General features: G+C 43.9%; 1 protein-coding gene across 1 annotated transcript in view; it reads right to left on the bottom strand.

Annotated features, from left to right (window-relative positions):
* Positions 1 to 27,001, bottom strand: part of LOC137649927 (phosphatidate cytidylyltransferase, mitochondrial) — a 55,148-nt gene that overhangs the window by 604 nt on the left and 27,543 nt on the right. Inside the window, exons 2-6 of the mRNA XM_068382871.1 lie at positions 14,458 to 14,640; positions 5,753 to 5,864; positions 4,020 to 4,154; positions 3,542 to 3,750; positions 3,011 to 3,116 (exon numbers count right to left, since the gene is read on the bottom strand). Of these exons, the coding sequence (XP_068238972.1) occupies positions 3,011 to 3,116; positions 3,542 to 3,750; positions 4,020 to 4,154; positions 5,753 to 5,864; positions 14,458 to 14,640 (745 nt within the window). The remainder of the gene's footprint in view (positions 1 to 3,010; positions 3,117 to 3,541; positions 3,751 to 4,019; positions 4,155 to 5,752; positions 5,865 to 14,457; positions 14,641 to 27,001) is intronic.

Genomic DNA, 27,001 nt, shown 5'->3' with positions numbered 1-27,001 from the left:
AACAACAGTTACTATAATATCCATGTAAATATTGCCATATATCAAGCGTAACTTTATTTTGTGTAGTACATTTCATTACATAATTATTAGTATGATTCTCCTAGAAACTTAGTAAATGCAAATGAGGAATACAGATAGAGTTTTTTTTTTTAATTATATGCAAATTCTTTATAATGGATATACAATGTACAATTATCTAACTTTCATATGTTTGTTAATACATTCTCCCCAGTGAACTTCATGGAAAAAACCCCTAGATATAAAACCTTGCACTAAAGTAAATTAGTGAGGGGCTCTTTCCTTTATCCTGTTTTATTTGCTTTTCTGCTCTTCGGAGAGAAATTCATAAAAGCATTGACTGGGTTGCTCTTAGATTGTGAAGGAATGGCTAACCACCCACAGAACTGCAATATCTGATTTACTTAAGTGAGAAGAAACTTGTATGTCAACCCTTGATGAAGGTAAGGTTCATAGAGGATGTTCTCTCAGAACAGATGCCAGATGTGACAGCTCAGTGTTCATTAAAGAAACATTATCAATGGTGAGATTCAGATGTTGAGGAGCCACTCTCCTCCTTGTCCTGCGTTCTTACAATCATACTTTGTTTTGTTAGGGTTCAAATTCATGCCCCATTATTTGCACCATGCATTAATTTTAGCTGAATCTCTACTAAGGGCTTCAGCAACCCCAAATCTACATTCAGCGAATGTTATTAATGCAAAGAAAGTAACATTATCTGCATATGCAATGAGCTTGTTTTCTAGGCCAAACCACATGTCATGTATATATAGCATGAAAAGTAATAGGCCAAGAACACTACCCCGAGGAACACCAGATATCATATTCCTGTACTCTGCGATCTATTACTTAAAAATTCAATAATGATGCTAAGAAAAGACACACCCACTACCAACTGTTTGAGTTTGAAAACAATGGTGTCATGAATAACACGGTTAATGGCAACATTAAAATCAAGGCTAATCATATAAACTATCTGACCACAATCGAGGGATTTCTGTACAGCATTGGAGATTGTTAGAAGAGGATCACATGCTCTAAGGCCTTTATGAAAGCCAAATTACAAACTAGGGAATAGATGACTTCCTTCAGCATACCTCTTTAGACTTTTTGCCAAAAGACATTCAAAACCTTTAGGTAATAATTATGGGAATTATGGAAATTTGGCAGTAATCAAGAGAGCTTTAATTTCATGAAATTGAAAACTAAACTATTGTAGTTAGTTCATCCTCAGAAAAACAGGAATAAAGATCAAGTTTCTCATTATCCTTGTTTATTGTCAAACATATCAGCCAAAAGGAGTTGCCTTTTCCTTTGGACAGTAAGTGACAGAGCCATCTGGTTTAAGAAAAGGAGAAACTGTTATGTCTAAACTAAAAAGTGTATATTTACAGCTAACCCACCACATACATTCCAGGATAAGATCAACTTGTACTTCATGTCCCAGTGGGACATGATAGAACTGGAGATCTGTTAAGGCAGACCAGTGATCCTCCAACACCACTGAAGGGATCTCTAGTGGAGATGCCTGTGACTCCACTGACAAATGAGCCTCTCCAATGAAAAAGGGTGGCAAAGAACACTTGCATACGTCTGGACAAAATGATGGCACAAACTCTCTGATTTTCCTAGCTTGCTGATGTGATCGTCTGAAGGAAAGACTTGCTGCTGCTGTGTCTATCAGCATGACCAGATACTTGAACCTTGACTTGGGTGAGAGATTTGACTTCTCCCAATTTATCCCAATCCCCAGATTGTGATGAAAAGGAAAGAAGTCAACCTCATATCAGAGCTCTTCCTTAGAAGGGTAGAGCATGCAAGGAAGAGGGTCAACCTTGAGAGGCCAAAATCTGTCTGATGACCTTCTCAATGGCTCCTACAAGGCAGATGTAAGAAGCTAGGATCAAAATTTACATGTATCTTGTATGAGAGTGACCCAATATGCCATCAGTATGAATAATTGACGGAGAGCAGTGCACAGTCCGAACACAGGGTCTTGAATTGGTATACTGCTCTGTTGAGGAATAAGTGTTGCTACCTCCAAGAGGACTGACGAATGGGCACACTGTATTTGGAAGTACGTAATCTTCAGAAGGATTGCTTAGGCTCATTTGTCATTGGCAGTCCAAGGAAAAGCTTCCAGCATATGTTGGAGTGCAGCTATCACCTCACACTTCAACAAACCTGAAAAAAATTCCCAAGTAGATCCAAGCTTTCCCTGATCTTGAAGCATACTCCCAAGGAACAAGCCAGAAGCTTTTGCCCAGAAGATTCAACGAACAGTGAACTCAATGAAGAGAGCAAAGTGCCTAACAATCTCTCTGGCATTATCATGGGCATTGCCAAGAATGACACCGGAGAAAATTTAGCTTTCAAGCAGTTCAAAGAATACTTTTGTCTCAACGGGAGGCCACGACCTACACTCGGCATATGGGAATAACTGTGAACAATTATGCCACTAAGGCAAAGAGTAAGTGTAGATCTATTGCCAGTTTAGCCATAAAGTGAGTGTCCCTCCTTCATTCGCATGCAAATTCCTGCTTCATTTCATCATTAACACAAAGCCAAAATCAACCATTCAAACTAAAAAATAAGGGAAAAAGATTAAACAGCCTTTTCAGGCCAAAACAGTGTGTCTGAACTGGGTGTGACCAAAGACAAAAGTGAAGAGTGACAGGAGAGTGGTCCTGGGACACTCGCCCATGCTCCCCACCTGTCGTTAGCCACCTCATTAACAATTTCAAAAGCTGTTCGAGCTCCACCTACAATATTTCCTATTTCAAAGGATGAAATTTTTTGAGTAGGAACAAAAATTGTGTATTCCTGAAATACAATCCCAAATGAACCATTCACTACAATTTGATTCCAAATAAAGGTAATTTTCCAGGGAAAAAGTTACTAATATGGTTACATTAATAACATAAATTAATACATTACCTTTGATTACAACATCAGAACTAAATATGGTTATTTATTTAAATGAATACATTACCTTTGATTATAACATCAGCGCTATCAGAGTCATGGGCTGCTGCTCGAAGGACATCTTCCAAATCTCGACTCCTTCCATCTCTATTCCATTCTTTGATTATCATTAACTGTCAAGGTTCAAAATCTCAAATCAAAATGCCATACAGTATACAGTACTTTTTTTAAGTATAAAAACTTCTGAAGTTCACAAATATTTCAAGGACCACATGTAAATTGCAACAATTTGAGTTAACCTTGATGACGTGGTTACAATATATATTCCAAAACAATTTGTGAATTGATTCTTTACAGATTTAGCATCAGCGGTAATCAATAGATTGGTTAACCAGGCAATGAATGTACAAATAAAGGAAGGATGGATTTTACTTATCAAAATTGTCCTTGTCCTTAAAAGTTTTAATGGTAAAAAAAACTCTGAAATTAACTTTTCTCCACTTATGACATTTTAGTACATTAAGAAACTATGTACATGAAAAATGGCAAAACGGAAAATTTTAAGAGCAATATATGATAAACCTATACCTGTACCCACCTGTAATTTCTTTGGTAACATGGATAGATGATAAAGTCTTGCTGGAGGGGAAGTATCCTGTTCACCCATACCTTTAAAGTGATCCACGATTACATACTCATCGAGCTCACTTAATATTGGGCTATATAACAGTCTAAACTCCTGTGTTTGGGCTCTTACAATATTAAACACCTTGTTTTTATCTTCTCCAACTAGCATTCGAAAATCACCTGCAATTAGAAATCATGTTAAGCTTTTGAATAAATGGGATCTTGATTTGCAAAAATTATTATTTTATCACATTAAATCAATCCATCTTTGAGGGAAAGAACTCTACTGTGCAGAGTAAAAATTGTGCATGACTATACCCCTCCATGGTTAGCTAGCTAACTACTCTCATTCATCTTTCTTATCAGCTAAAACAATAGTCAAGTATGGGATTCAATGATACTTGTATTCTAGGATGATATCAAAATTCAATACCAAAATTATAACAAACCTGAGTATGATAATCCAGCCAACATCATAAAAAGCTGTTCTTCACTGAAGGATTCGGGTAGCATCAACAAAGCTGCATGAAGAGCTCCATACAAATTTATTTTTAAAGCATTCTTGAGTTCATCATCATCAGGATCTGTAAAAAATAAAATCCAATATTGTACATTTACTAAGATCCCCAAAATTCTCAAACTTCCCTCAACATAAAAGGTTTATAAACTGATTTGGTCTGATAGATTGTGTGGTTCTTATTCAGGAGCCCATTTATATCAATAAAACTTTCATTTCAAAATGCATACAGTACTTCATTTACACGATGCCTGTTAATGACAATATAAGTACAGTGTAGTTAAAGAAACAATTGGGGTTTTAATAATAAAATTCATTATATTTACATTCAACTTAGATTCCTCTGACTTCCTTCTCGAAGCTCTATCCTAAAACTCTAAACTACTCATTTTCTTTCCCCTCAATAGCCATGCTCCTCTAGATTTGTATTGCTCCTGTATGGTGGAGCATGGGAGAGAGAGAGTGTTTGGGTGTGCCAAATAGAAGCTATTTCAGTCTATGAAGTCAGAATTGGTGGTCATCATGGAGGCGGGAAGGATAAGATGATCCTCGGGTGAGTAGTATCCCCGCCTTTTACGTTGTCATTACGTTCCAAGCCCCCTCCTTGGTTGCAGAATTCCGCGGATAATAGGCGACGTAAACTGAGGATTTTTTTCTAGTAACTATTCACTTATGAAATGTAATTATACTTTAAATGTAAAACACAACACAGCAGTAAATTAACTGTACGGTAATAATAATACAGTATAGTACATCAAAATCTTATACTGTACTGTACAGGTAATAGTACTATCCCCACCTCTTTTTCTCTCTCTCTTATATACAGTAGTATTAAGTATTTTAATGTACTGTACTACACTAAACTACTGCGTATAGAAATTACAAGCACTGTATACTGTATATTACTGTAGAAATTACATGATACTGTCCTGTATGATGGTAATAACAGTAAACGATGACTGAAAAACAATTACTGTACACAAAAACTTTATCAACAACACTTGCAAACTATTTGAAGCTCATGTCATAATACCCTTCATACAAACATGTAAACAATAAAAACTATTATAAGAAGCTCTAAAACATATAGATCTGTATATGAATCTGTAATATGTTATATAAAATGCAGGATGAAAATTGTAATATGTGATCAGCGATATGAAAAGATTCTCTCTCTCTCATTTGGATAAAGTATGCTATTACAGGTTGAAAAATAATGGAAATTAGAATTTATATAAAATTTCTGACTTTAATCTGATAACTTTCTTATTTGTTATTGAAAAAATGGTATCATAACATGATAGCATGAAATAAGCCCAACTCAACTCGATATTAATTTTCCATATCTAAATTGAAACCTTCGCGTAAAAACATTACTTGTTTATATATGAAAACGCATCACGACTTGAGGGATAAGAAAATAAAAGAGTTAACGATGTGTAAGCTACGATTGGATTAGATCTATAGAATTCAGGCCAAAGGTCAGGCACTGGCAACTGTGAAAACTATGATATTCATGTACTGTACTCCCAAATAGGTAATTATAGTACTTCCTTAAGAATGGATGGCACAGTAATAGTGATAAGAATGAGGAAGTAACAAAACTTTTACATTCTAAGCTGATTAATATAAATTTCATACCCATTAATCAGAATTAATACATACCTTGGTAAAGCATGTACACAGGCTTGTGCAAACGGCCTGCCACATACAGAGTTTCCCAGTCAAGCAAATCAGTAATTAAACTTTGCCTCGATATTACTCCATATTTCATTACCTGAAAAGATTAATGTTAAAATTAGTTCATATTTAAGTATACATAGGGGTTATTAAAATCTATTTTTTGTTACATTTGGACACGTTATACAAAAAATTAATGAACCTCTGAAAATACTCTTTGAATGTACAGTATTGAAAATTTACTTGTGATTATGAGAATCACAAGTAAAATCATTGAATTAATACAATTCATCATACGTACTCATTTGGTTATGAGCTAATTTAATTTTTCCTAACAACTTTTTTATTACTACTATCCAAATGTTCATGTTGCATCACATTTTATTGTCTTGAAGAATCATAGACGCTTCTATCCAAGTTTAAAAGAAGATAATTTCCTGGCTGGCTGGCTGGCTAGCAACACCACTCCTGTGCAGCATGGGTCTTCACGTTCTAGGCAGGTAGACAGATAAAGCCGTAAGAAATAAAGTGGGGAGGTGGAAGATTTGATTTAAATTATCCATTTGAATTATAAATCATAATTGCTTCTCTAAGAAATCTATGTGTTTCCACAACAACCTATCACTAATATAATTTTGAATCCCAATCTATGTGGGAAGAGATCAGGATGCCACAAGAAAATGTTGAAACAGATATGAATAAGGAGTCTGGTACTATGGATCATCATACCTCAGCAAACATTGTTGGAGGCCATACACTTCACAATGGTTCTTAAATGGAAACAAACAATAGACAATACATATCCTTATTTGAAAGCAAAGGGGGTGAAGTCTTGTGAACAATAATAGAAAAACCTCTTATAAAGGAATCAAACTCGCCTAGTAGATGAAAAAAAAATCGCAGGAAGGATAGATGACATCCAAAGTACCAAACAAGGCCCAAATGAATTGTGTACAACCCAAGAGGTTCTAAGTAATGAATTCAATAAACAGCACAGTATTTACAACATATGTTGCCAAGACCATACATTATACATGAGCCGCAAAATTCTACGCTGAATGTAGGAAACTGAAGCAACATAAACTACAAGATATTGAAATTTTTTTACTAAATCAAAAATTTTAAGTAATTTTTATTTTTCCTAACATACTTACTGAGAACTACTTTCTTAGGAGTTACCTGTAATCTCCTCTCAACCGACCAGATTTTTGTGTAGTATACCTTACGTCCGTTTTCTATGGAGGACTAACCCAGGAGTAATGAGAATGTGCCCCGAGGGTAGACCTGAGCTAGGTCGGCGTCAGCTTGGGTCCCGTTAGTCAGTAAGTTCCTCGGATGTTGCAAAAAGTCCCTGCAAGGGCAGAAAGGCACTCAGGGAAGGTAGGGAGGGCCATTATCCGAAAGTAGTTCTCGGTAAGTATGTTAGGAAAAATAAAAATTACTTAAAATTTTTGATTAGTTCCAACACAAATACTTACCTCGAACTACTTTCTTAGGAGACTTACACTTTAGGAGGTGGGAGTGTCTTCCTGACCTTCAGACCCACCTAAGCGGACAACAAGTAACCTAGATATGAACTAGGTTCTATAAAAACTGGGAAACGAACAGTAGGGTAAACTACATAAAGAGCTCACGTTTGTGTCTAAGTACTCACCCTTTAAAAAATCTTCTGATGCTGAGTCCAGTGACAAAGTTGCAGAGACGTGTTCTTCATTGGTTACATATGTATGGTTATCTCCGGTAGGGATAGGAAACGGGGATTAGGGTGAAAAGGAACGAACCTGTGTCTCCTGGTTTTGCTATCCACGATTGTGCCTGGGGCTTCACCGTTAAATCACTTGGAGCGCGGAGATGATTGTCCCAATGGAGAACCCGTCCAAAGACCTTCTTGAGTAATCCTTGAGATAATGGGCAGTAAAAGTCGACTGGTTCGACCAGGTGCCCGCCCGAAGGATCTGGCCCACTGCCATGTTCTTCTCAAAGGCTAAGGAAGTGCTTAGTCCTCTAATGTCATGGGGCTTAGGAGTACCTGGCACGGCCAGTCCCTCCTCCTTATAGGCCCTGGCAATAACTTGTCTCAACCAAAAGGATATGGTATTCTTCGATACCTGCTTCTTAGTAACACCTGTGGAGACGAAAAGACTCTTGATACCCGGCCGGAGATGTGCAGTCCTCTCAAGGTACTTACTAACGGCACGGACAGGGGACAACCTCAAATCCTCTGGATTCCCAGTCTTAGGAATGGCTGGCAGTGAGAACCCCTCGAACTTAGGATCCCAGACTGCTGGATTCTGGGTTTTTGCCACGAACGAAGGGACGAACTTGAGGGATATTTCTCTCCACCCCTTCGAATGAGAGACGTCGTAAGACAGCCCACGGATCTCTACTACTCTTTTCGCAGAGGCCAAGGCCAACAAAAAGACCGTCTTGAGAGTGAAATCCCTGTCTACAATATCTTTCATCGGTTCGAACGGGGGGTTACTTAACATCTTCAGAACCCTAGCCAAGTCCCACTGAGGCACCTTAACAGTTTGAGGAGGGCAGGACTGTTCAAAGCTCCTGATAAGCATAGAGATGTGTCTAGAGGAGCCCAGGTCGATGCCCTTCAGAAGGAAGACTTGACCCAAGGCTGCACGTACTCCTTTTATAGCTGGGATTGACATCCCCGCCTCGTCTCTGAGATATACTAGAAAGTCTGCGATATCTGGGACTGAGGCTTTGAGGGGCTTGATGTTCCTTGAAGCGCACCACTTCGTAAAAGAGGCCCATTTTGCTTGGTAGACCGCTGCCGACGACCTTCTCAGATAAAGCGACATCTTCTTAGCAGTTCCTGACGAATATCCTTCCTTCCTCAGGAGGGGCTCGATAGTCTCCAGGCGTGAAGGCGTAGAGACTGTGGGTTGTCGTGGAACCTGAGAAAGTGTGGCTGTTGTAGAAGATCTGGCCTGTCGGGGAGTGGCCATGGAGGATGGCTTGCCAGGTCTTTTAGATCCGCGAATCACTCTCTCTCCGGCCACCAGGGCGCTACCAAAGTCATCCTTAAGTTTCGGGAAGCCCTTACTCTGTTGAGCACTTTCCTGATCAACGTGAAGGGGGAAAAGCGTACACGTCTAGGTTGTCCCATTTGTGCTGAAAGGCATCCTCCAAGGCTGCCTTTGGGTCTGGGACAGGAGAACAAAACACGGGGAGTTGTGCGTTCAGCCTGGTTGCAAAGAGGTCCATCACTGGGGAACCCCACCGTTGAATGATGAGCCTGGCTACTTCTGGGAGGAGAGACCACTCTGTTCCTACTATCTGACCCATCCTGCTGAGACCGTCGGCTAGGACGTTCTTCTTCCCGGGGATGAACCTTGCCAATAACAATATCTGGTTCGCCTCCGCCCAATCCAGGATCTCTAGGGCGAGATCGCACAACTCCCTTGACTTGAGGCCTCCTTGCTTCTTTATGTACGCGACTACTCTGGCGTTGTCGCACATCAAAGCCACAGTGTTTCCCCTTAGTAGTTCGATGAACTGCAGACAAGCTTTTTGGACTGCCTTCAACTCCAGGACATTGATGTGTAGCCCCTTCTCCACGTCCGTCCAGGTTCCTCTCGCTGTCTCGTTGAGGAGATGTGCTCCCTATCCGTCGTTGGAGGCGTCTGCGAATAGGAGCATCTCGGGAGGCTCGGTCGCGAAGGGCATCCCCTTGAGCGTGTTCGACCGGCACTGCCACCACTCCAGGGAGGGTATTGTGTTTGGCAGAACTGGGATTAATTTTTGGGGTGAGTCCAGCTGGTTCTAGGAGCCCTTCAGGTTCCATTGGATGCTCCTGAGCCTGAGTCTCCCCTGGGGAACCAGTTTCTCCAATGACACCAGATGACCTATTAGCCTTTGCCAGTCCTTGGCTCTCCTGGGTTGCCCCGAAAGGAAAGGCAGAAGGATCTTTATTAGATTGCTTACCCGTTCCTCTGACGGAAAGGCCTTCACTAGTCAGGAATCCAGTGTCATCCCCAAATAGGTCATCCTGGTGGAGGGAGACAGGTTTGATTTCTCTGGGTTGATCATGATACCCAGACCCTTGCAAAATTGAAGAAGCTTTACACCTTGCTCCTTCAAAACGTCCTCTGAGGAGGAAAGTAGCAACCAGTTGTCCAGGTACCGGATGAGGCGAATACCCCGCTCATGAGCCCACACCGAGACTGTCGTGAAGATTCTCGTGAATACCTGGGGAGCAGTTGACAACCCGAAGCAGAGGGTCTTGAATTGCAAGATCTGGGTACCCCATTTCACTCGGAGAAACTTTCGGCTTGAGGGGTGGACCGGGATTTGGAAGTATGCGTCCTTGAGGTCTATGGTCATCATGTAGTCTTTCTCCCTCAAGGACTGCAAGACCAACTTCGGAGTGTCCATTTTGAAATCGGTCTTGCAAACAAACTTGTTGAGAGCTGACAGGTCTATCACCGGTCTCCATCCCCCCGTCGCCTTTTCTACCAGGAATGGTCGGCTGTAGAAACATGGTCCCGGGTGCAGGACCTCTTCCAAGGCGCCCTTCTCCAACATAGTGGACACCTCTTCTTGAAGGGCCGCCCTCTTCAACGGGTCCTTGGGTGCCAGCCACTCCGACAGGCTGGCCGGAATCAAAGGTGGAGGTTCCGTTAAGAACGGGAGCCTGTACCCCTCCTTCAGTACGGATACTGTCCAGGGTTCCGCTCCGTGAGCCTTCCATGCTTGCCAATGTCGTCTGAGGCATCCCCCAACCTGAGGCTTGGGCAGGAGTAGGGGGCCTCCCACTCTACCTCCTCCTGGAGGAGCGGCCTGAACGGCCTCTCCTGGAAGCAGAATACCCTGTTCTAAAAGAGGCAGACGCTGCTGGAGTTCCTCTACGGGGGGCTGTGGCGCTGAAGCCCACGAGGAAGAAGGGGCTTCTCTCCTCGTCAGGTTAGGAGGGGCCTGAGAAGTAGAGGGCCCGTCTGATGCTGACCTCTTGTAGGGGGGCCTCCTTACCAGTTGAGGTCTGGGAGCGCTCACTTCCTTTCGTTTAGCTACCTTCTCCATTATCTCCTCTAGCTGTTTCAAGGGGAACAAGGAGTCACCCCACACAGGAAGGCTCCTCATGGCCCTCGCCTCCCTGTCTGGGATCTTCCGGGAAAGCTTCGCCGGGATAGTATCCCTCTTGCGCAGCACCCAGTTCGCTGAAAGGGCAAGGGACTGATATGTAAGGAACTTCAGAGTCTTGCCCCCGGAGATGATAAGCTCCTTCAGTAGGTTCTGTTGCTCCGGGTCTGTCAAGTCATATGTGGCTTGTACCCCTACTAGCGTGGAGGCCCACCAGTCCAACCAAGAGGAGACGTGCACCAAGTCTTTCGACATCTCCTCCATCATCGCTGCCTCCGACTGCGAAAAGCAAATCGGGACTGAGGAGGCTCTGTCTTCCGGGGCACCTTGCCCCAGAACGTCGAGGGAAGGCTCCACTTTGCAGGCTCCCGACCGTTGTCCCTCTGGCACATAGAACCTACTCTGGGACCTGAGTCCCTGGAGCAACTTCGAGGAGCTCTGTGTTTTGGGAGCTTCGGCATTGCCTGCCACAACTTTATCAACATGAGCCCATCCCAGGACTAGATCTCTGGCCACAGGCATGGCCAGGGATGTTTTCTGCTGGACGGGTGCCTCCATCAAGCGGCTCAGGCTGGACCTCCAGAAGTCCTCGTCGGTTGGAACCGGTTCCTCAATCCGATGATGCCTTCGTATCAGGCCTATTACCTTCCGATACGTCGAGTCCTCGGTCGGGGAACCTTCTCTACTGTCAGCAGTACCTTCCGCCTGGTTCCTGGTCACCGGGCACTCCTACCGAGCACTTCGGCTCTGGATCAACAGGCACTCCCCTGCGGTGGTACCGGTCTGCCCCGGCGGGAACCTCCGCACCAGGGTTGGGGGCCAGAACGGGCATCGCCGTGGCACCGAGGACTACCGTCCGTGTAATCTCTCTGGGGGACGAGGACGCGGATCCCGTGGGCTGACCCGACGGAGGGAACCGTTCCTTTAAGTCCAAGGGCCGAGCCAGCTGTGCTGACTCGCCCAGGCTGCCCGTACGGAAGCACGGCTCCCCCGCTGGGCGGGGTAAGCCGGGAGCTTCGCGGACTTACGCCTGCCTGAAGAGGCCTTCTCGCATTGCTCCCTGCGAGGGTCATATCTGCGGCTGGAAGATAGCCTTCGCGGCGAGTAATCCCTGGACCGCCGGTCAGGGGAACGCTGCAAATCACTTCTACGGGGAACGAAGACCCAATCACCATCGGGGGACCTACTCTTCCTGTACTTCCTCCGTGGAGACCGGGACAGTTTTCTACTGAACCTCGATCGGGACCTTGAGCGGGAACGCCTGCTCCTGGACCGCTCCCTCCGTTGCCGGCGCCTCCTCCTCGCTTCCCCTTCTGAAGAGAACGAAGCACCATCATCTGAAGAGTCCGACGATACTGTACCACCCGACCGACGGGCAGGAGCGGGGGCTACGGAGGGCTTCGCGACCTGCTGCGTTCCAGAGGTCGAGGGTTGTAGGAAAGACTCCGGAACTGTCGTCAGAGGAGCTGGGAAAGAGGTTGGACGTACTGCACTAGGGAACCAGGTATCCAGGCTCTCTTCCATCTGCATTGGGGACCTACCTGGCGTTTTAGGGAGCCTCCACCCGAAGGGCTTACTTACCGTGGAGTCCAACTTATCCTGGGCGTCACCAGCCGCTGAAGTACCTGAAACACAGGCCCACGAAGCAGGCGAAGAAACAGGCACAACATTACTACACCACAAGGGGTTGTCGGTGGAGACGTGCCCCCCAAGCACAAGGGCAGAGTCTCCAAAAACCCCAGACACAGCACTATCAGGCTCCTCACTAGCCTGAGAAGTCCCAGCAACCCCCACTTCATACACATTAGACTCCTGGGGAAGGGCCCTCGGCTCTTTCCCCGCAACGGACTTACCTCGTCCCCTACTGTGGGTAGGGGAAGGCGAGACAGAAGCCCCGTCGGACCGTCCATTGGGCGACGGTAACGGCGAAGAGATGCTAGACTTCCTGGGCGAACGTTTCGACGACTTCTTCTTAGTGCCATAATGCACCCACTGGATCTCATTCCAGCAAACACACTCATTGCACGTATCTGACGGCAAGCACACTCTGCCTCTGCAGGAAGAGCAAAGGGAATGAGGGTCCACTTCGGGCTTGGAAAGGAACGCTCCACACGACTTTCCGGCTCTAGGCCCAGGACAACGGCAGATCTGCTCCATCGCACACAACCACAACACACAGGAACGAAGGGAATAATCAAGGAATACACTTGGGAAGCACAAGGAAAGGCAGTGAACACACGAGAACACAAGGGATAAGCACAGACATACCACGCGGTAACCACGTGGGACACACGAGTCGGGACACAAAGGGTCGTAAAAGAATGAGAGCGGCGTGATGGTATCACGACGCGACCAGAGAACTTACTGACTAACGGGACCCAAGCTGACGCCGACCTAGCTCAGATCTACCATCGGGGCACGTTCTCATTACTCCTGGGTTACCTCCATAGAAAATGGATGTAGGGTATACTACACAAAACTCTGGTCGGTTGAGAGGAGATTACAGGTAACTCCTAAGAAAGTAGTTCGAGGTAAGTATTTGTGTTGGAACAAATAAAAATTAAAATGATTATTTACCTAGACACTGCTCTCAAAATTATCATGTTTGAAATCTGTGTCAAAAAATAATTCAGGAATTATTTATCATATGAGGAAAATGTTTCTTCTGTCTAATAACTTAGTTTACAATTAATAGATTTCTGTAAAATACAAACTGTCAATTCTATCTTGAAGGTTATTTCAGTAAAACTTACAAAGTAATAAATAAAAATGCTCTAACCTTAGGTAATGTCATAGCCTCTCTACCACGGTCTTCCGCTGCCTTAGGGTAAAGTTTTGCTTAAGGGTACACTCAGGCACACTATTCTATCTTATTTCTCTTCCTCGTGTTATTTTGAAATTTTTATATTTTATATATGAAAGATTTATTTAGACGTTATTATTCCTAAATTATTCTTGTAATATATTTCTTTTCCTCACTAAGCTATTTTCCCTGTTTGGGGCCCTCGAACTTATTGCATCCTGCTTTTCCAACTAGGGTTGTAGCTTAGCAAGTAATAATAATAATAATAATAATAATAATAATAATAACAACAATGGTTGCTGATTACTCAACTACAGTAATAGGCTAAATACCAAGGTAAAAAATGCCACAAAGACTGTAAGGAAGGTTTAGTAGAGATCCACTAGCCTCCTTGTTTCGCAAACGTTTTGTCACTGAAGCAAACATCACTACGATTACCCGGTAACTATATTGTATAAAGTACCAAATACTGAAAGAGCACAGATGAATATAACGATGGGGTTAAAAGGGAGAAGAAATATAAATATCCTCAATGAGATTCAGAGATGCTTTCACGCATCTAACATTAACATTCAGAATTTAGTCTGAAACAAAAGATAGGTTCTCCTAAAGAAGGGAAAAAATGTTTTGGTTGCTATCTATCACTGTTTGTAAATAAAAATTTACGATTAAACTGTCCACCTTTACATGATAAAGGTATTTTTAAAGTATTGGATATTTTCTTTTTATGAACACAACCATCACATATGACTTGAATGAGAATGTCAAATAAAAGAGCACTGTAACTTACTCCTTCATGGGTAGGAACTAGAGTATTGAAGTAAATATGAGCTCCCCAATTTTCTTGAATGTTGGTTATCAAGTGGTGACCTCCATATCGGAGAGCCGAGTAATGTTTGGGGTTAAGAGCCACATTAGCCTGATGCCATTCTAGTGGGTCCTTTACAGCAAATATGAAGTCCATCATATTATCCTGAAAAAAAAAAAATATGCAAACATCAGTCTGAATTACCTTACATGGTGGAGCTTTCATCAAAAAAATTGAATACAAAGTATTTCCCTCATTTCCCCAGCTCCATTTTCTATCACAAGATTAGAAGGCATGCATTTTAGAAATACCGTTATTCAAAATAGATTTTCTTTAGTAATACTGCGCTCTCACAAAGTGAGTTTCCAAAATATCCTGAATGCTGTTACAAGTCAGTTTTTTACTAGAGTTGTGTTTCCCATTTAAATGCTTCACTTTTCGTCACAGTCTTTACACAGTAACCTAATAGGACATTTATAGTATCTGGGAAGATTCATAACAATATTTTGATTATATGCAGCTCCATGTTTCTGGCATTATGGTCCATTTAGTTTATCAAGGATCTATGGCTTAATTTATTATTTTGGGCCATAATGGAGCCAGAAAAGCCATTAAATGCCAAGGTGCAACTGGGAAAAAAACCTGTAGTTGGAATAAAAAGTATATTTATTCCTACACATATACAAACCATTGTACTTTACATTAGAGAAAGATAAAAGTGAAGCTAAGAATATGGCAATTAAAAACTTATAACGGGGCGTTAATGACCGACAGCTAGGCACGTCACGCTGGTAGCAGGGAGGCAACTGCTCCTACACCGGCTCACTAATAACTCAGATATCAGCTGTTAGTGGGATCGGATGTTCTCTTTGACTGGGAATATTGAATACTTTATCAACAATTTTCCTTCTCTATTCTAGTCATTTTGACTTTACGTGTATTTGTGATTTCGCTAGGATATGCCAGCCGAAATGCAGAAATGCCTTGGAGTATTGACGAAGACCTGCAACACCTTTATGACTGGGGTGATCTTGGATTGTCACCAGACATTTTTAGAAAGCATCCGTGTTCTCAAGCATCACTTTATGACGAGTGTCAGAACGCGCCAACCTCCCAGTGGGAGACGTACGCTACGAAGAGAAAGAAGTAAAAAAGGGAGTTTTATTCTTCGCCTTTGGGGTCTTTCTTAAAGTTGAAAGAGTACCAACTTGCTTCTTTAACACCCAGCAATTTTTCTTCGGACTCTTCTCCATTGGCCTACTTCAGGGGCCAATCGAGCAGTTAACTTTAGGCGAAGACCAGGGGGAAAGGGGTCCTTCCATTTCTCTTAGAGAAACAGTAGAACCTCCTCATCAGGGGAAGCCTCCTTGTTTTCAGGTTGCGGATGTGTTGCAGTTGTTGTGGCCCCCTTTATGGCTAAAAGGTTTGCCTCAGGAGGATAAACTGCAGCAGGCCCTAGCAGCTTGACACCAGTGGTAGGTTCTTGCTACTTCAGACATAAGATTCCCATGTGTTTTTTAAGAAGTCCCGTGCCTCTTCATCTCTTTCAGAGCCAGCAGTTGTTAATGTGTATCCTCAGCGCCTTCTGCTCTGAGATCGGATGAGCGAATGCCCAACCCTCGCTCTTCAAGGATTTCAACTCCTTCAGAGCACTCTGAGCCTTTACACAAGGTTATGCCTCATCCTTTGCAAGATCCTTCCTCTTCGAAGAAGGATCTTAGATTAACCTTACACAATGCGATCTTACTCCTCTCCTCCCACAAATTTTTCAAGAGGCCTCTTCCATACGCATATTACCAGAGCGTTCCTTCAGACGCATCTCTTCCAAGCGATCCCCTTCAGAGAGTGTCTCTCCTAAGGGCATCTCCCCTCGTCACGTCACCCCAGAATGCTCTCAACACGTTTCACCTGAATATGCAATGCACATCACCCAAGAACAGTAAAGATGATTTTCAACTGAATATGCAAGGAGCATCACCCCAGACCGTACCAAGAGACCTTCTCCTCAAAGATCTAGGCCGTCTTCTCCTAGAAAAACGAAGCATGTCACCTAAAACGTGCTAGGCGAGTCACGCCGGATCATCCTGGTTGGAACTGTTTCTGAACTCGTTAGACGTATATCAGCAAAGCCGTCTAGGCGCTCTTCAATCGATACGTATGGTTGACTTAACCTCATACCCTATTCTCTTCCAGATATAGATAGACACCTGATATCCCATTCTGAATGCACTGGGCAGTGTGCTGCTATGCACCGGACTGGAAGACAGTCAGTAGAACATTCTCCTTCATAGGATAGGTCCAGGCAAGTGGACTCTATAATTATAAGTGAATGAGTCTTCATGGTGAGTAAAACACCCTTCACCTATCACTTGCCTAACATTGGAACATAGACCGTCCAGGGAGGATCCAGAGTTTGACCCTGAAGATGTGGATAGACAACTGGTGCAGGTCAACATGCGTCCCAGAAATGAAATAAGGAATAGGGTTCTGGTTATGCCTCCCAGAGGAGACACGCAAGTAAGATCGCACAGAGGGTCTCTCTCTCCCAAGGAGAGTATCGTGGTAAACAATTATGGGCTATCACTTATTGAATATGATTCTGACTACTCTCCACCACTCAAGAGGTCTAAGAAAGGCGTTGGATGCGAAAGCCTAGAACAGGTTAAGGACGTCCCTAAGAATTGTGAGAGCACTACGAGCCATTTCTCTCCTACAGCAGCTACTTCCAGACAAAAGGAGAGTAACGACTGGAGAACAAAGTTCTTAATTCCTCAGACCCTATTGATCCAAGGATGCCCAAGCACATCCGTGTCCCAGCCTAGAGACTCGTCTATGGACACTTCTTCAGTTCCTTCAAGTTCTCTTTATTCTGTCAGACTCGTGGGGAGGGTTATTAATATACCTCCAGACTGGAACGTAGTTAAAGTTTAATGTTCCCTTAAGAGGCCACACTATGAACTGTTACGACAAGCCTCGGACAGAGTCTTACCTTAAAAACGGTATTCCTACTTCTTGCTTTAGCTTCTGCTAAATGGCTCAGTGAACTTTGTGGTCTTCCTTTCAATATCATTCATTCAAGGTGGTGGAGGCAAGTCTCGCTCTCCTTCATACCTGTTTTCGTAGCCAAGACTCAAAATCCATCCGCTTCAGATTCTAAATTTTTAACCTTTTAGATCTCGAGCCTTAGTCAGGTAACTGATGACCCTGACCCGCTGTTATTGTGTCTTCTGAGAGCACTAAGGTGCTGTCTTAAGCATACAAGTGCTGTAAGACAACACCTTGTCAGTACAGGTAGGACTAAGAAGAGGATTTCGAGGAACAAGATCTCATTCTGGCTGAGAGAAGTGATCTCCTATCCCTTACTCCCTCCTCGGCTTCATTTGTGGGAGGAATGTGAATAAAACCTCATGATACCAGAGGCGTTCATGGTGCAAGTTCTCCAAGCTTGTGTCTGGAGATGGCAGACTACATTCACTGGCCACTACGTGTGGGATATGATCCACAGGTCCTTGGATACTTTTTCCTTGGGACCTGTTGTAGCTGCTCAGCAAGTCATGTGAGTGCCTTGGCTCCTCTCACAAGACCATCAACTTCTGATTGAGGGCAGAGTTTACGAGTTAGTTTCTTGGGGTACAGTATCCAGAGCCTCTCCAGCTGGACTTGATTTGATCATTAGATAACCCCACTCAGCTTGTAGCTGTTCAATATGCACATCCAGAAGTCTTTTCCCCACACTCTTGCAAGGCCTTCAGAGGATTTCTGATCCATTAAATTATTTTGCTAAGTGTACAACACAGATTTTTGGCATGGAAACAACCCTTAAAGCCAGAGCCATGGACCCACTGGTACAGTCATATCACTGATGCCCGTGGTAACTAAAACCTTAACCTCTTAAGCATCCTACATACTCTAGTTTCAAGTTCCCAGGAAAAGTGTTCCAGCCGTTTGGGACAAGGACTTCCTTAGTCTAAGAAGGAGTCTCCTACATAAAGGACAATGGTTTGTATTTGTAGAAACAAATGACAATTTTTTTAAAAGCAACTTGTATTTTTCTAACAAAAAACCTGAGCCCTTTACTCATACTTTCCCCCCAACACCAACTCCCTAGAAAGTCCCAGCTGCTATCTATGTGAGTTGCCATTGACTGTCTCGGTCATTACATCATCATAGGAACAAAATTAACTTCACCACATGCTTACATTTCGTAGCTCTTCTGCTTACAAGCAAGTGCCCTCATAAAAATAAAACAAGACTTATCATAAGCAAACGTACAAAAATATCCAACAGTCAACAGAGAAGTGCACTAGTACTGTACATGTGTACCTGTTGCGGCCAAAGACAAAAATGGCTACTCTATACGACAGGCTGGTGGGCAGGCTTCTACAATGCGTCGCCTGTCATTACCAACTACAGTACCCTGTTAACCATTCAATGACCGTTCCAGATCTGCTGAAGACATCCCTATTTCAAAAGACAAGTTTTGCATATGAGTAGGAACAAATAGGGTACAGTTCTATATTTACAATTTCAGTAAAGGATTTGTGATTTATGATAACAGCTCATTTATCTATAATGAGGCAAGGAGAGGTCATGTCTATTTATTATCTACCATTTTAATATTCTCAGTCCTTAACGCCACCTTAACACTTGCACAATATTTGTCCCTGCCATTTTCACATCATGGAAAGACGTGCCATTTAGGAGGTATGCAGAGTGAAGCATTGCTTGTACCCTGTTCACGCACTGCACACACATAAGTTATGCAGTGTCTATGCAATGTGAAGCCCAAAATTGATTGCATTAGTACGTATTGAAATGCAATGGCACTATTATCATTATTATTATTATTATTACTTGGTAAGCTACAACCCTAGTTGGAAAAAACAGGATGCTATAAACCCAGGGGCTCCAGCAGGGAAAATAGCTCTGTAAGGAAAGGAAAGGAGGAAAAATCAAATATTTTAAGAACAGAAACAATAAAATTAAATACAATTTATTATCATTATTACTTGGTAAGCTACAACCCTAGTTGTAAAAGCAGGATGCTATAAGCCCAGGGGCTCCAGCAGGGAAAATAGCCCAGTAAGGAAAGGAAACAAGGAAATAAAAGAAGTAATTAATAATTAAAATGAATATTTTAAGAACAGTAACAACACTAAATATTTCATATATAAACCGTAAAAAACTGTAACAAAATAAGAGGAAGAGAAATAAGATAAAGTGTGCAGGAGTGCATCTTTAAGCAAGAGAACTCTACTTGTTTACGCATTTGTTACGTATTAAAGCTCAATGACATTCACCGTTGGCAGTGCTCACGCTTGGTACGTGCAAGTTGCAAGCACAAAAACTTTAATCACTGACAAGAAGTGTTGCGTGCCTTAATTCTTCTCTAGGTCTCTCCCCCTGGACAGCCAAGTTTCACTAAAAAGGGCTAAATATGTTATTTTTATTAGTAAAATAAATTTTTGAATATACTTACCCGATAATCATGTAGCTGTCAACTCCGTTGCCCGACAGAATTCTATGGAGGGATACGCCAGCTATCACAATACTAGAAGGGGGTGTACTTACCAGCGCCACCTGTGGCCAGGTACTCAAGTACTTCTTGTTGACACCTCCTCAATTATTCCTCGGTCCACTGGTTCTCTATGGGGAGGAAGGGAGGGTCGATTAAATCATGATTATCGGGTAAGTATATTCAAAAATTTATTTTACTAATAAAAATGTTATTTTCATTAGTAAAATAAATTTTTGAATATACTTACCCGATAATCATGTAGCTGTCAACTCTGTTGCCCGACAGAATTCTATGGAGGGATACGCCAGCTATCACAATACTAGAAGGGGGTGTTCTTACCAGCGCCACCTGTGGCCAGGTACTCAAGTACTTCTTGTTGACACCTCCTCAATTATTCCTCGGTCCCACTGGTTCTCTATGGGGAGGAAGGGAGGGTCAATTAAATCATGATTATCGGGTAAGTATATTCAAAAATTTATTTTACTAATGAAAATAACATTTTTCAATATTAAACTTACCCGATAATCATGTAGCTGATTCACACCCAGGGGGGTGGGTGAAACCAGTGTACAAGATTAAAGGATAGCTAAGTATCCCATATTTCATATAACAGTTATCTCAAATAACAATGAAATAATAAGTACCTGGTAAGGAAGTCGAATTGAACCGTTACTCTGTCTCTTTTTTAAGTTCGTCTTCCTTACTGAGCGCAGCGTTCCTCTTGGAGGCTGAATCAACCCAAAGGTGCTAAAGTATACAGGGCTGCAACCCATACTAAAGGACCTCATCACAACCTTTAACCTCGGCGCTTCTCAAGAAAGAATTGACCACCCGCCAAATCAACAAGGATGTGGAAGGCTTCTTAGCCGACCGAACAACCCATAAAAAGTATTCAAGAGAAAGGTTAAAAAGTTATGGAATTATGGGAATGTAGTGGCTGAGCCCTCGCCTACTACTGCATTCGTTGCTACGAATGGACCCAGGGTGTAGCAGTACTCGTAAAGAGACTGGACATCTTTGAGATAGAATGATGCGAACACTGACTTGCTTCTCCAATAGGTTGCATCCATAACACTCTGCAGAGAACGGTTCTGTTTGAAGGCCACTGAAGTAGCCACAGCTCTCACTTCATGTGTCCTTACCTTCAGCAAAGCAAGGTCTTCTTCCTTCAGATGAGAATTTGCTTCTCTAATCAGAAGCCTGATGTAGTAAGAAACTGAGTTCTTAGACATTGGTAGAGAAGGCTTCTTGATAGCACACCATAAGGCTTCTGATTGTCCTCGTAATGGTTTTGACCTTCTTAAATAGTACTTAAGAGCTCTAACAGGGCAAAGTACTCTCTCTAGTTCGTTCCCCACCATGTTGGACAGGCTTGGGATCTCGAACGACTTAGGGCAAGGACGGGAAGGAAGCTCGTTTTAGCCAAAAAAACCGAGCCGCAAGGAACATGTAGCCGTTTCAGATGTGAAACCTATGTTCCTGCTGAAGGCGTGGATCTCACTTACTCTTTTACCTGTTGCTAAGCACACGAGGAAAAGAGTTTCTAATGTGAGGTCCTTAAAAGAGGCTGATTGGAACGGTTCAAATCCTGATGACATTAGGAACCTTAGGACCACGTCTAGATTCCAGCCTGGAGTGGACAACCGACGTTCCTTTGAGGTCTCAAAAGACCTAAGGAGGTCCTGTAGATCTTTGTTGGAGGAAAGATCCAAGCCTCTGTGGCGGAAAACCGCTGCCAACATACTTCTGTAACCCTTGATCGTAGGAGCTGATAGGGATTTTACGTTCCTTAGATGTAACAGGAAGTCAGCAATCTGGGTTACAGTGGTACTGGTTGAGGAAAACTGCATTGGCCTTGCACCAGCTTCGGAAGACTTCCCATTAAGACTGATAGACTCTGAGAGTGGATGTCGTCCTTGCTCTGGCAATCGTTCTGGCTGCCTCCTTCGAAAAGCCTCTAGTTCTTGAGAGACTTTCGATAGTCTGAAGGCAGTCAGACGAAGAGCGTGGAGGTTTGGGTGTACCTTCTTTACGTGAGGTTGACGCAGAAGGTCCACTCTAGGAGGAAGAGTCCTGGGAACGTCGACCAGCCATTGCAGTACCTCGGTGAACCCTTCTCTCGCGGGTCAGAGGGGAGCAACCAACGTCAACCGTGTCCCTTTGTGAGAGGCGAACTTCTGAAGTACCCTGTTGACAATCTTGAACGGCGGGAATGCATACAGGTTGAGATGGGACCAATCCAGCAGAAAGGCATCCACGCGAACTGCTGCTGGGTCTGGAATCGGAGAACAATACAAGAGGAGCTTCTTGGTCATCGAGGTAGCGAATAGAACTATGGTTGGCAGACCCCACAGGGCCCAAAGTCTGCTGCAAACATTCTTGTGAAGGGTCCACTCTGTGGGGAAGACCTGACCCTTACGGCTGAGGCGATCTGCCATGACATTCATATCGCCCTGAATGAGCCTCGTTACCAGCGTGAGCTTTCGATCTTTGACCAAATGAGGAGGTCCCTTGCGATCTTGAACAACTTCCTCGAATGAGTCCCTCTCTGCTTGGAGATGTAAGCCAAGGCTGTGGTGTAGTCGGAGTTCACCTCCACCACCTTGTTAAGCTGGAGGGACTTGAAGTTTATCAAGGCCAGATGAACTGCCAACAACTCCTTGCAATAGATGTGAAGTGTCCTTTGCTCCTGATTCCATGTTCCCGAGCATTCCTGTCCGTCCAGTGTCGCACCCCAGCCCGTGTCCGATGCGTCCGAGAAGAGACGGTGGTCGGGGGTCTGAACAGCCAAAGGTAGACCTTCCTTGAGAAGAATGCTGTTCTTCCACCACGTTAGAGTAGACCTCATCTCTTCGGAAACAGGAACTGAGCCCGTCTCTAGCGTCATGTCCTTTATCCAGTGAGCAGCTAGATGATACTGAAGGGGGCGGAGGTGGAGTCTCCCTAACTCGATGAACAGGGCCAGCGATGAAAGTGTCCCTGTTAGACTCATCCCCTGCCTGACTAAGCATCGGTTCCTTCTCAGCATGCTCTGGATGCATTCTAGGGCTTGGAAGATCCTTGGGGCCGACGGACAAGTCCGAAAAGCTCGACTCTGAAGATCCATACCCAAGGAAACAATGGTCTGGGATGGAACGAGCTGAGACTCCTCAAAATTGACCAGGAGGCCCAGTTCCTTGGTCAGATCCATAGTCCATTTGAAAATCTCCAGACAGCGACGACTTGTGGGAGCTCTTAAAAGCCAGTCGTCTGACGGAGCCGGACACAAGATCATGATACTGCTGCACAGTCTGTAAACTGACAATCATGGGCAAGCGAGGAAGTACAGTGACAACCCGAATCTGTCTAGACTATCTGGGTCGTACAGACAACTCCTTAACGGGTTGCTGAGGTTGCCGCACTGCGTCACAACAAGTCCCTTCTGTTGGTTGTTGAACGTCTTCCCCGTGACACATTGACTTCGTAAACAAAAATCCTCTAACAAGGACTAAGCTTGGACTGCATGTCATGCAACACAGCTCAAGGTCTATGGGAGCAGGTGTGGTAACAGACGGGATTAGCGGCTGAAGTGGAACCATTACCTTCCCTGTAAGCATGTTATGCTTAAATAAAAGTCCATAAGAGGTTATGCAGCTAAAGGCTCCCTCCAAATGACAGAGTCCTCAAGGGAATATCAGAAGGAGGGAGAAAAGAACTTTCTCATCTACAGGGACCTTATCCTAGAAAAGCTAAGTTCTCTGAGTGAGGGTTCACTGGTGCAAAAGCAGCAGACTAGAAGGCAACGTTATGAAACTGCTTGACAGTCTAGTGAGTTGGCAACAACCCAAGATATGTTGAGAAGCATGCGGTAAGGTATGCAGAGCATGATGAATGCAGAGTATGCTGTATGCAGAGCATGCTGTATGTAGAGCATGTATTGTATGCAGAGCATGCTGAATGCAGAGCATGCTGAATGCTGAGCATGTAGTAAGCAGAGCCTGCTGTAAGCAGAGCCTGCTGTAAGGAAAGCAGAGCGTGTGCATGGCGTTTAACATTCCTCAGAAATTCCATGACCAGTGCTAGAGTGCTTTATGCATGCTTGCATGGGGTTTAAAAAATCAACATAATGTTTACCTTACATTCATAACTCATGATTCATATTTTTGCCATGGTTTGAAAATGGAGGTAAGGTATGCTGAACAGCAGAGTCAGAACGAGCTGGAACAACAACAGTGGAAGGTGCAGAAAGTTCCTGTTCCTGTGGTATGAGTGGAGCGTGAAGAGACCGAGGTTGCGCAGAACAAGGTAAAGTTCCCGCAAGCAGAGGTGTCTGAGGCGCAGGATCAGGGTGTACGGGTTGAGCTCGGTGCAGCAGCTGAGGAGACTGACTCACAGGTGGAAGAGGTTGTACCTCCACCGAGAGTTGCACCACCGGTGGAGCAGCCAGGGGAGGAGGAGGAAGAGTGGGGTAATCCTCCTGATCCCAAACCGAAGGTTGCCTTAAAGAAGGCTGAGGCTGAACAACACTGGGAACAGCGAACACAGAAAGAGGTTCAACATCGTACGCCTGGCAGATGGTGCTGCGACTGGGTGCAGCGAGTGCAGGCGGGTTGAGCACAGGCTGAACGGGTGCAGGGGAGGTGCAACACTCTCAGCCCGACACTCACACAACAGGTCCGAAAGCTGTGCTTGCATGGACTGTAGTAGAGTCCACAACATCGTACGCCTGGCAGATGGAGCTGCGACTGGGTGCAGCGAGTGCAGGCGGGTTGAGCACAGGCTGAAAGGGTGCAGGTGGAGGTGCAACACTCTCAGCCCGACACTCACGCAACAGGTCCGAAAGCTGTGCTTGCATGGACTGTAGTAGAGTCCACAACATCGTACGCCTGGCAGATGGTGTTGCGACTGGGTGCAGCGAGTGCAGGCGGGTGCAGCACAGGCTGAACGGGTGCAGCCGGTTGGTGCACCACCGGTGCAGGCGGGTGCAGCACAGGCTGAACGGGTGCAGGCGGTTGGTGCACCACCGGTGCAGGAGGAGGGGGAGGTGCAACACTCTCAGCACGACACTCACGCATCAGGTCCGAAAGCTGTGCTTGCATGGACTGTAGTAGAGTCCACAACATCGTACGCCTGGCAGGTGGTACTGCGATCAGGCGGAGCGAGCATAGGGGGGGGGAGTGTAGGCGCACTCTCAGCCCGACAAACTGATGACTGAGGAGAGTCAGAGCTAACCCAATGACTGCATTCGGGTTGTTGAACTTTACTTCGTACGTCTGGCATAGGTCTGGACTTTACGTTTAAGAGGTCTTGAGACCTGAGACCAGCGTAACTCTGCCTTTATTTTCTCCTCTAAATCTCTTCTGCAGACGAGCAAAATAAGGGCTCAATCGTCTGCGGGTGGGAGTGACGGTCTCGGTAAGACACGCCCACAACCACCGAGGATACTTCTGTGCGCCGATCAAGGCCTGCCGAACCCTTGTGCCCTTCGACATTGCTTCTCCCCTGGGCTTGGGAGCTTGCAAGAGGTCCCGGACTGGGAGGACGACTGGCGCGCACAAAAGTACCCTCACGCATAACACTGACATACTTTGCACTAATCACTTATCACTTTGATTTCTGTTTGCACTTATTTCACTGAACTCGAAACTTTAAGTGGTTTGTACCTGAAACACGCAATTCTATCCTTCTCAAAAGTTAGTAATTGCGAAAACAGAATTACAATGTAACAGAAAAATCTAATGAAAGAAAATTCAGTGGCTGGAAAGAGACTAAACACTAGATCACTCTAGAAACGTTTAGTTTCTTCCCCTAAAGAGACTAGGGATAAGAGCAAAACGATAACGACGTTACTCGTACGCCTGGCAGGCTTGAGGGAAACGTTTATCCTCTTTCTCCCTCCGTCTCTATCTCTCTCTCTCTCTCTCTCTCTTAGAACCTGAGAGAAGAGCCCAATCATATATATCGTTAAAACATATTATTGTTAAAGGAAAAAACTGAAATATTTCCCAAAAAGAAAAGTTCCTTATTAGGATCAAAACCATTAAGTTAAGAAAGAATGAACAAAACGCTAGACACGGTTACTCTTACTGCAATGTGAAACCGTGAACATTCTTTCTCTATCGTAACGATAGAGTGCAAGTTGAAACGTTCTGAACGTCAACAACTGCCGAGACAAACAAAACGTTAGTTCAACTTTGAAAAAGTACGAGACTATCAAAGAAATTCTTTCAAAGACCTTAAAATAGCATAATATGTTAACAGGTAAAACCGAAATGACGGGCTCACGATAATTAACTTCGGTACCAAGAAAAGACCGCCTACTATTAGGAAGGTCGAATATAAACAAATATAAAAATTAATTTTAATAAGTTTATAATAAAAGGAAGTTAATCGAAGAGGCCTATAAGAGGCGGAGAGATATAAAATAAATCTATAACTTTTGTTAAGCAAAATTAAGAAAGAGAGTCTATACTCTCTTAGACACCAACACTTCCGTCTAAGGGAAGGGTCGGCCATTGAAAGGTGAACGAGAGTTCATACTCTCTTCGTCACCAAAATTAATCAAATTATTCCAAAAGCTAACTAAGCTAAAATAGAAGTTTCCAGTAAAGCGACAGCCGAAATCAAAGAGAAATACTTCACCAAAGTCGTGAAAATACTCCAAGAACATAAGCGTATCCCAGAACGTCTTGTCAGAAGCACGACAGAGGAATAATTGAGGAGGTGTCAACAAGAAGTACTTGAGTACCTGGCCACAGGTGGCGCTGGTAAGAACACCCCCTTCTAGTATTGTGATAGCTGGCGTATCCCTCCATAGAATTCTGTCGGGCAACAGAGTTGACAGCTACATGATTATCGGGTAAGTTTAATATTGAAAAATAACATTTTTCAATATTAAACTTACCCGATAATCATGTAGCTGATTCACACCCAGGGGGGTGGGTGAAAACCAGGGTACAAGATTAAAGGATAGCTAAGTATCCCGTATTTCATATAATCAGTTATCCACAATAACAATGAAATAATAAG

Source organism: Palaemon carinicauda, chromosome 11 (assembly GCF_036898095.1).
Source record: "Palaemon carinicauda isolate YSFRI2023 chromosome 11, ASM3689809v2, whole genome shotgun sequence".
Taxonomy (NCBI): domain Eukaryota; kingdom Metazoa; phylum Arthropoda; class Malacostraca; order Decapoda; family Palaemonidae; genus Palaemon; species Palaemon carinicauda.
This window is presented reverse-complemented; position numbering and strand designations above follow the sequence as displayed.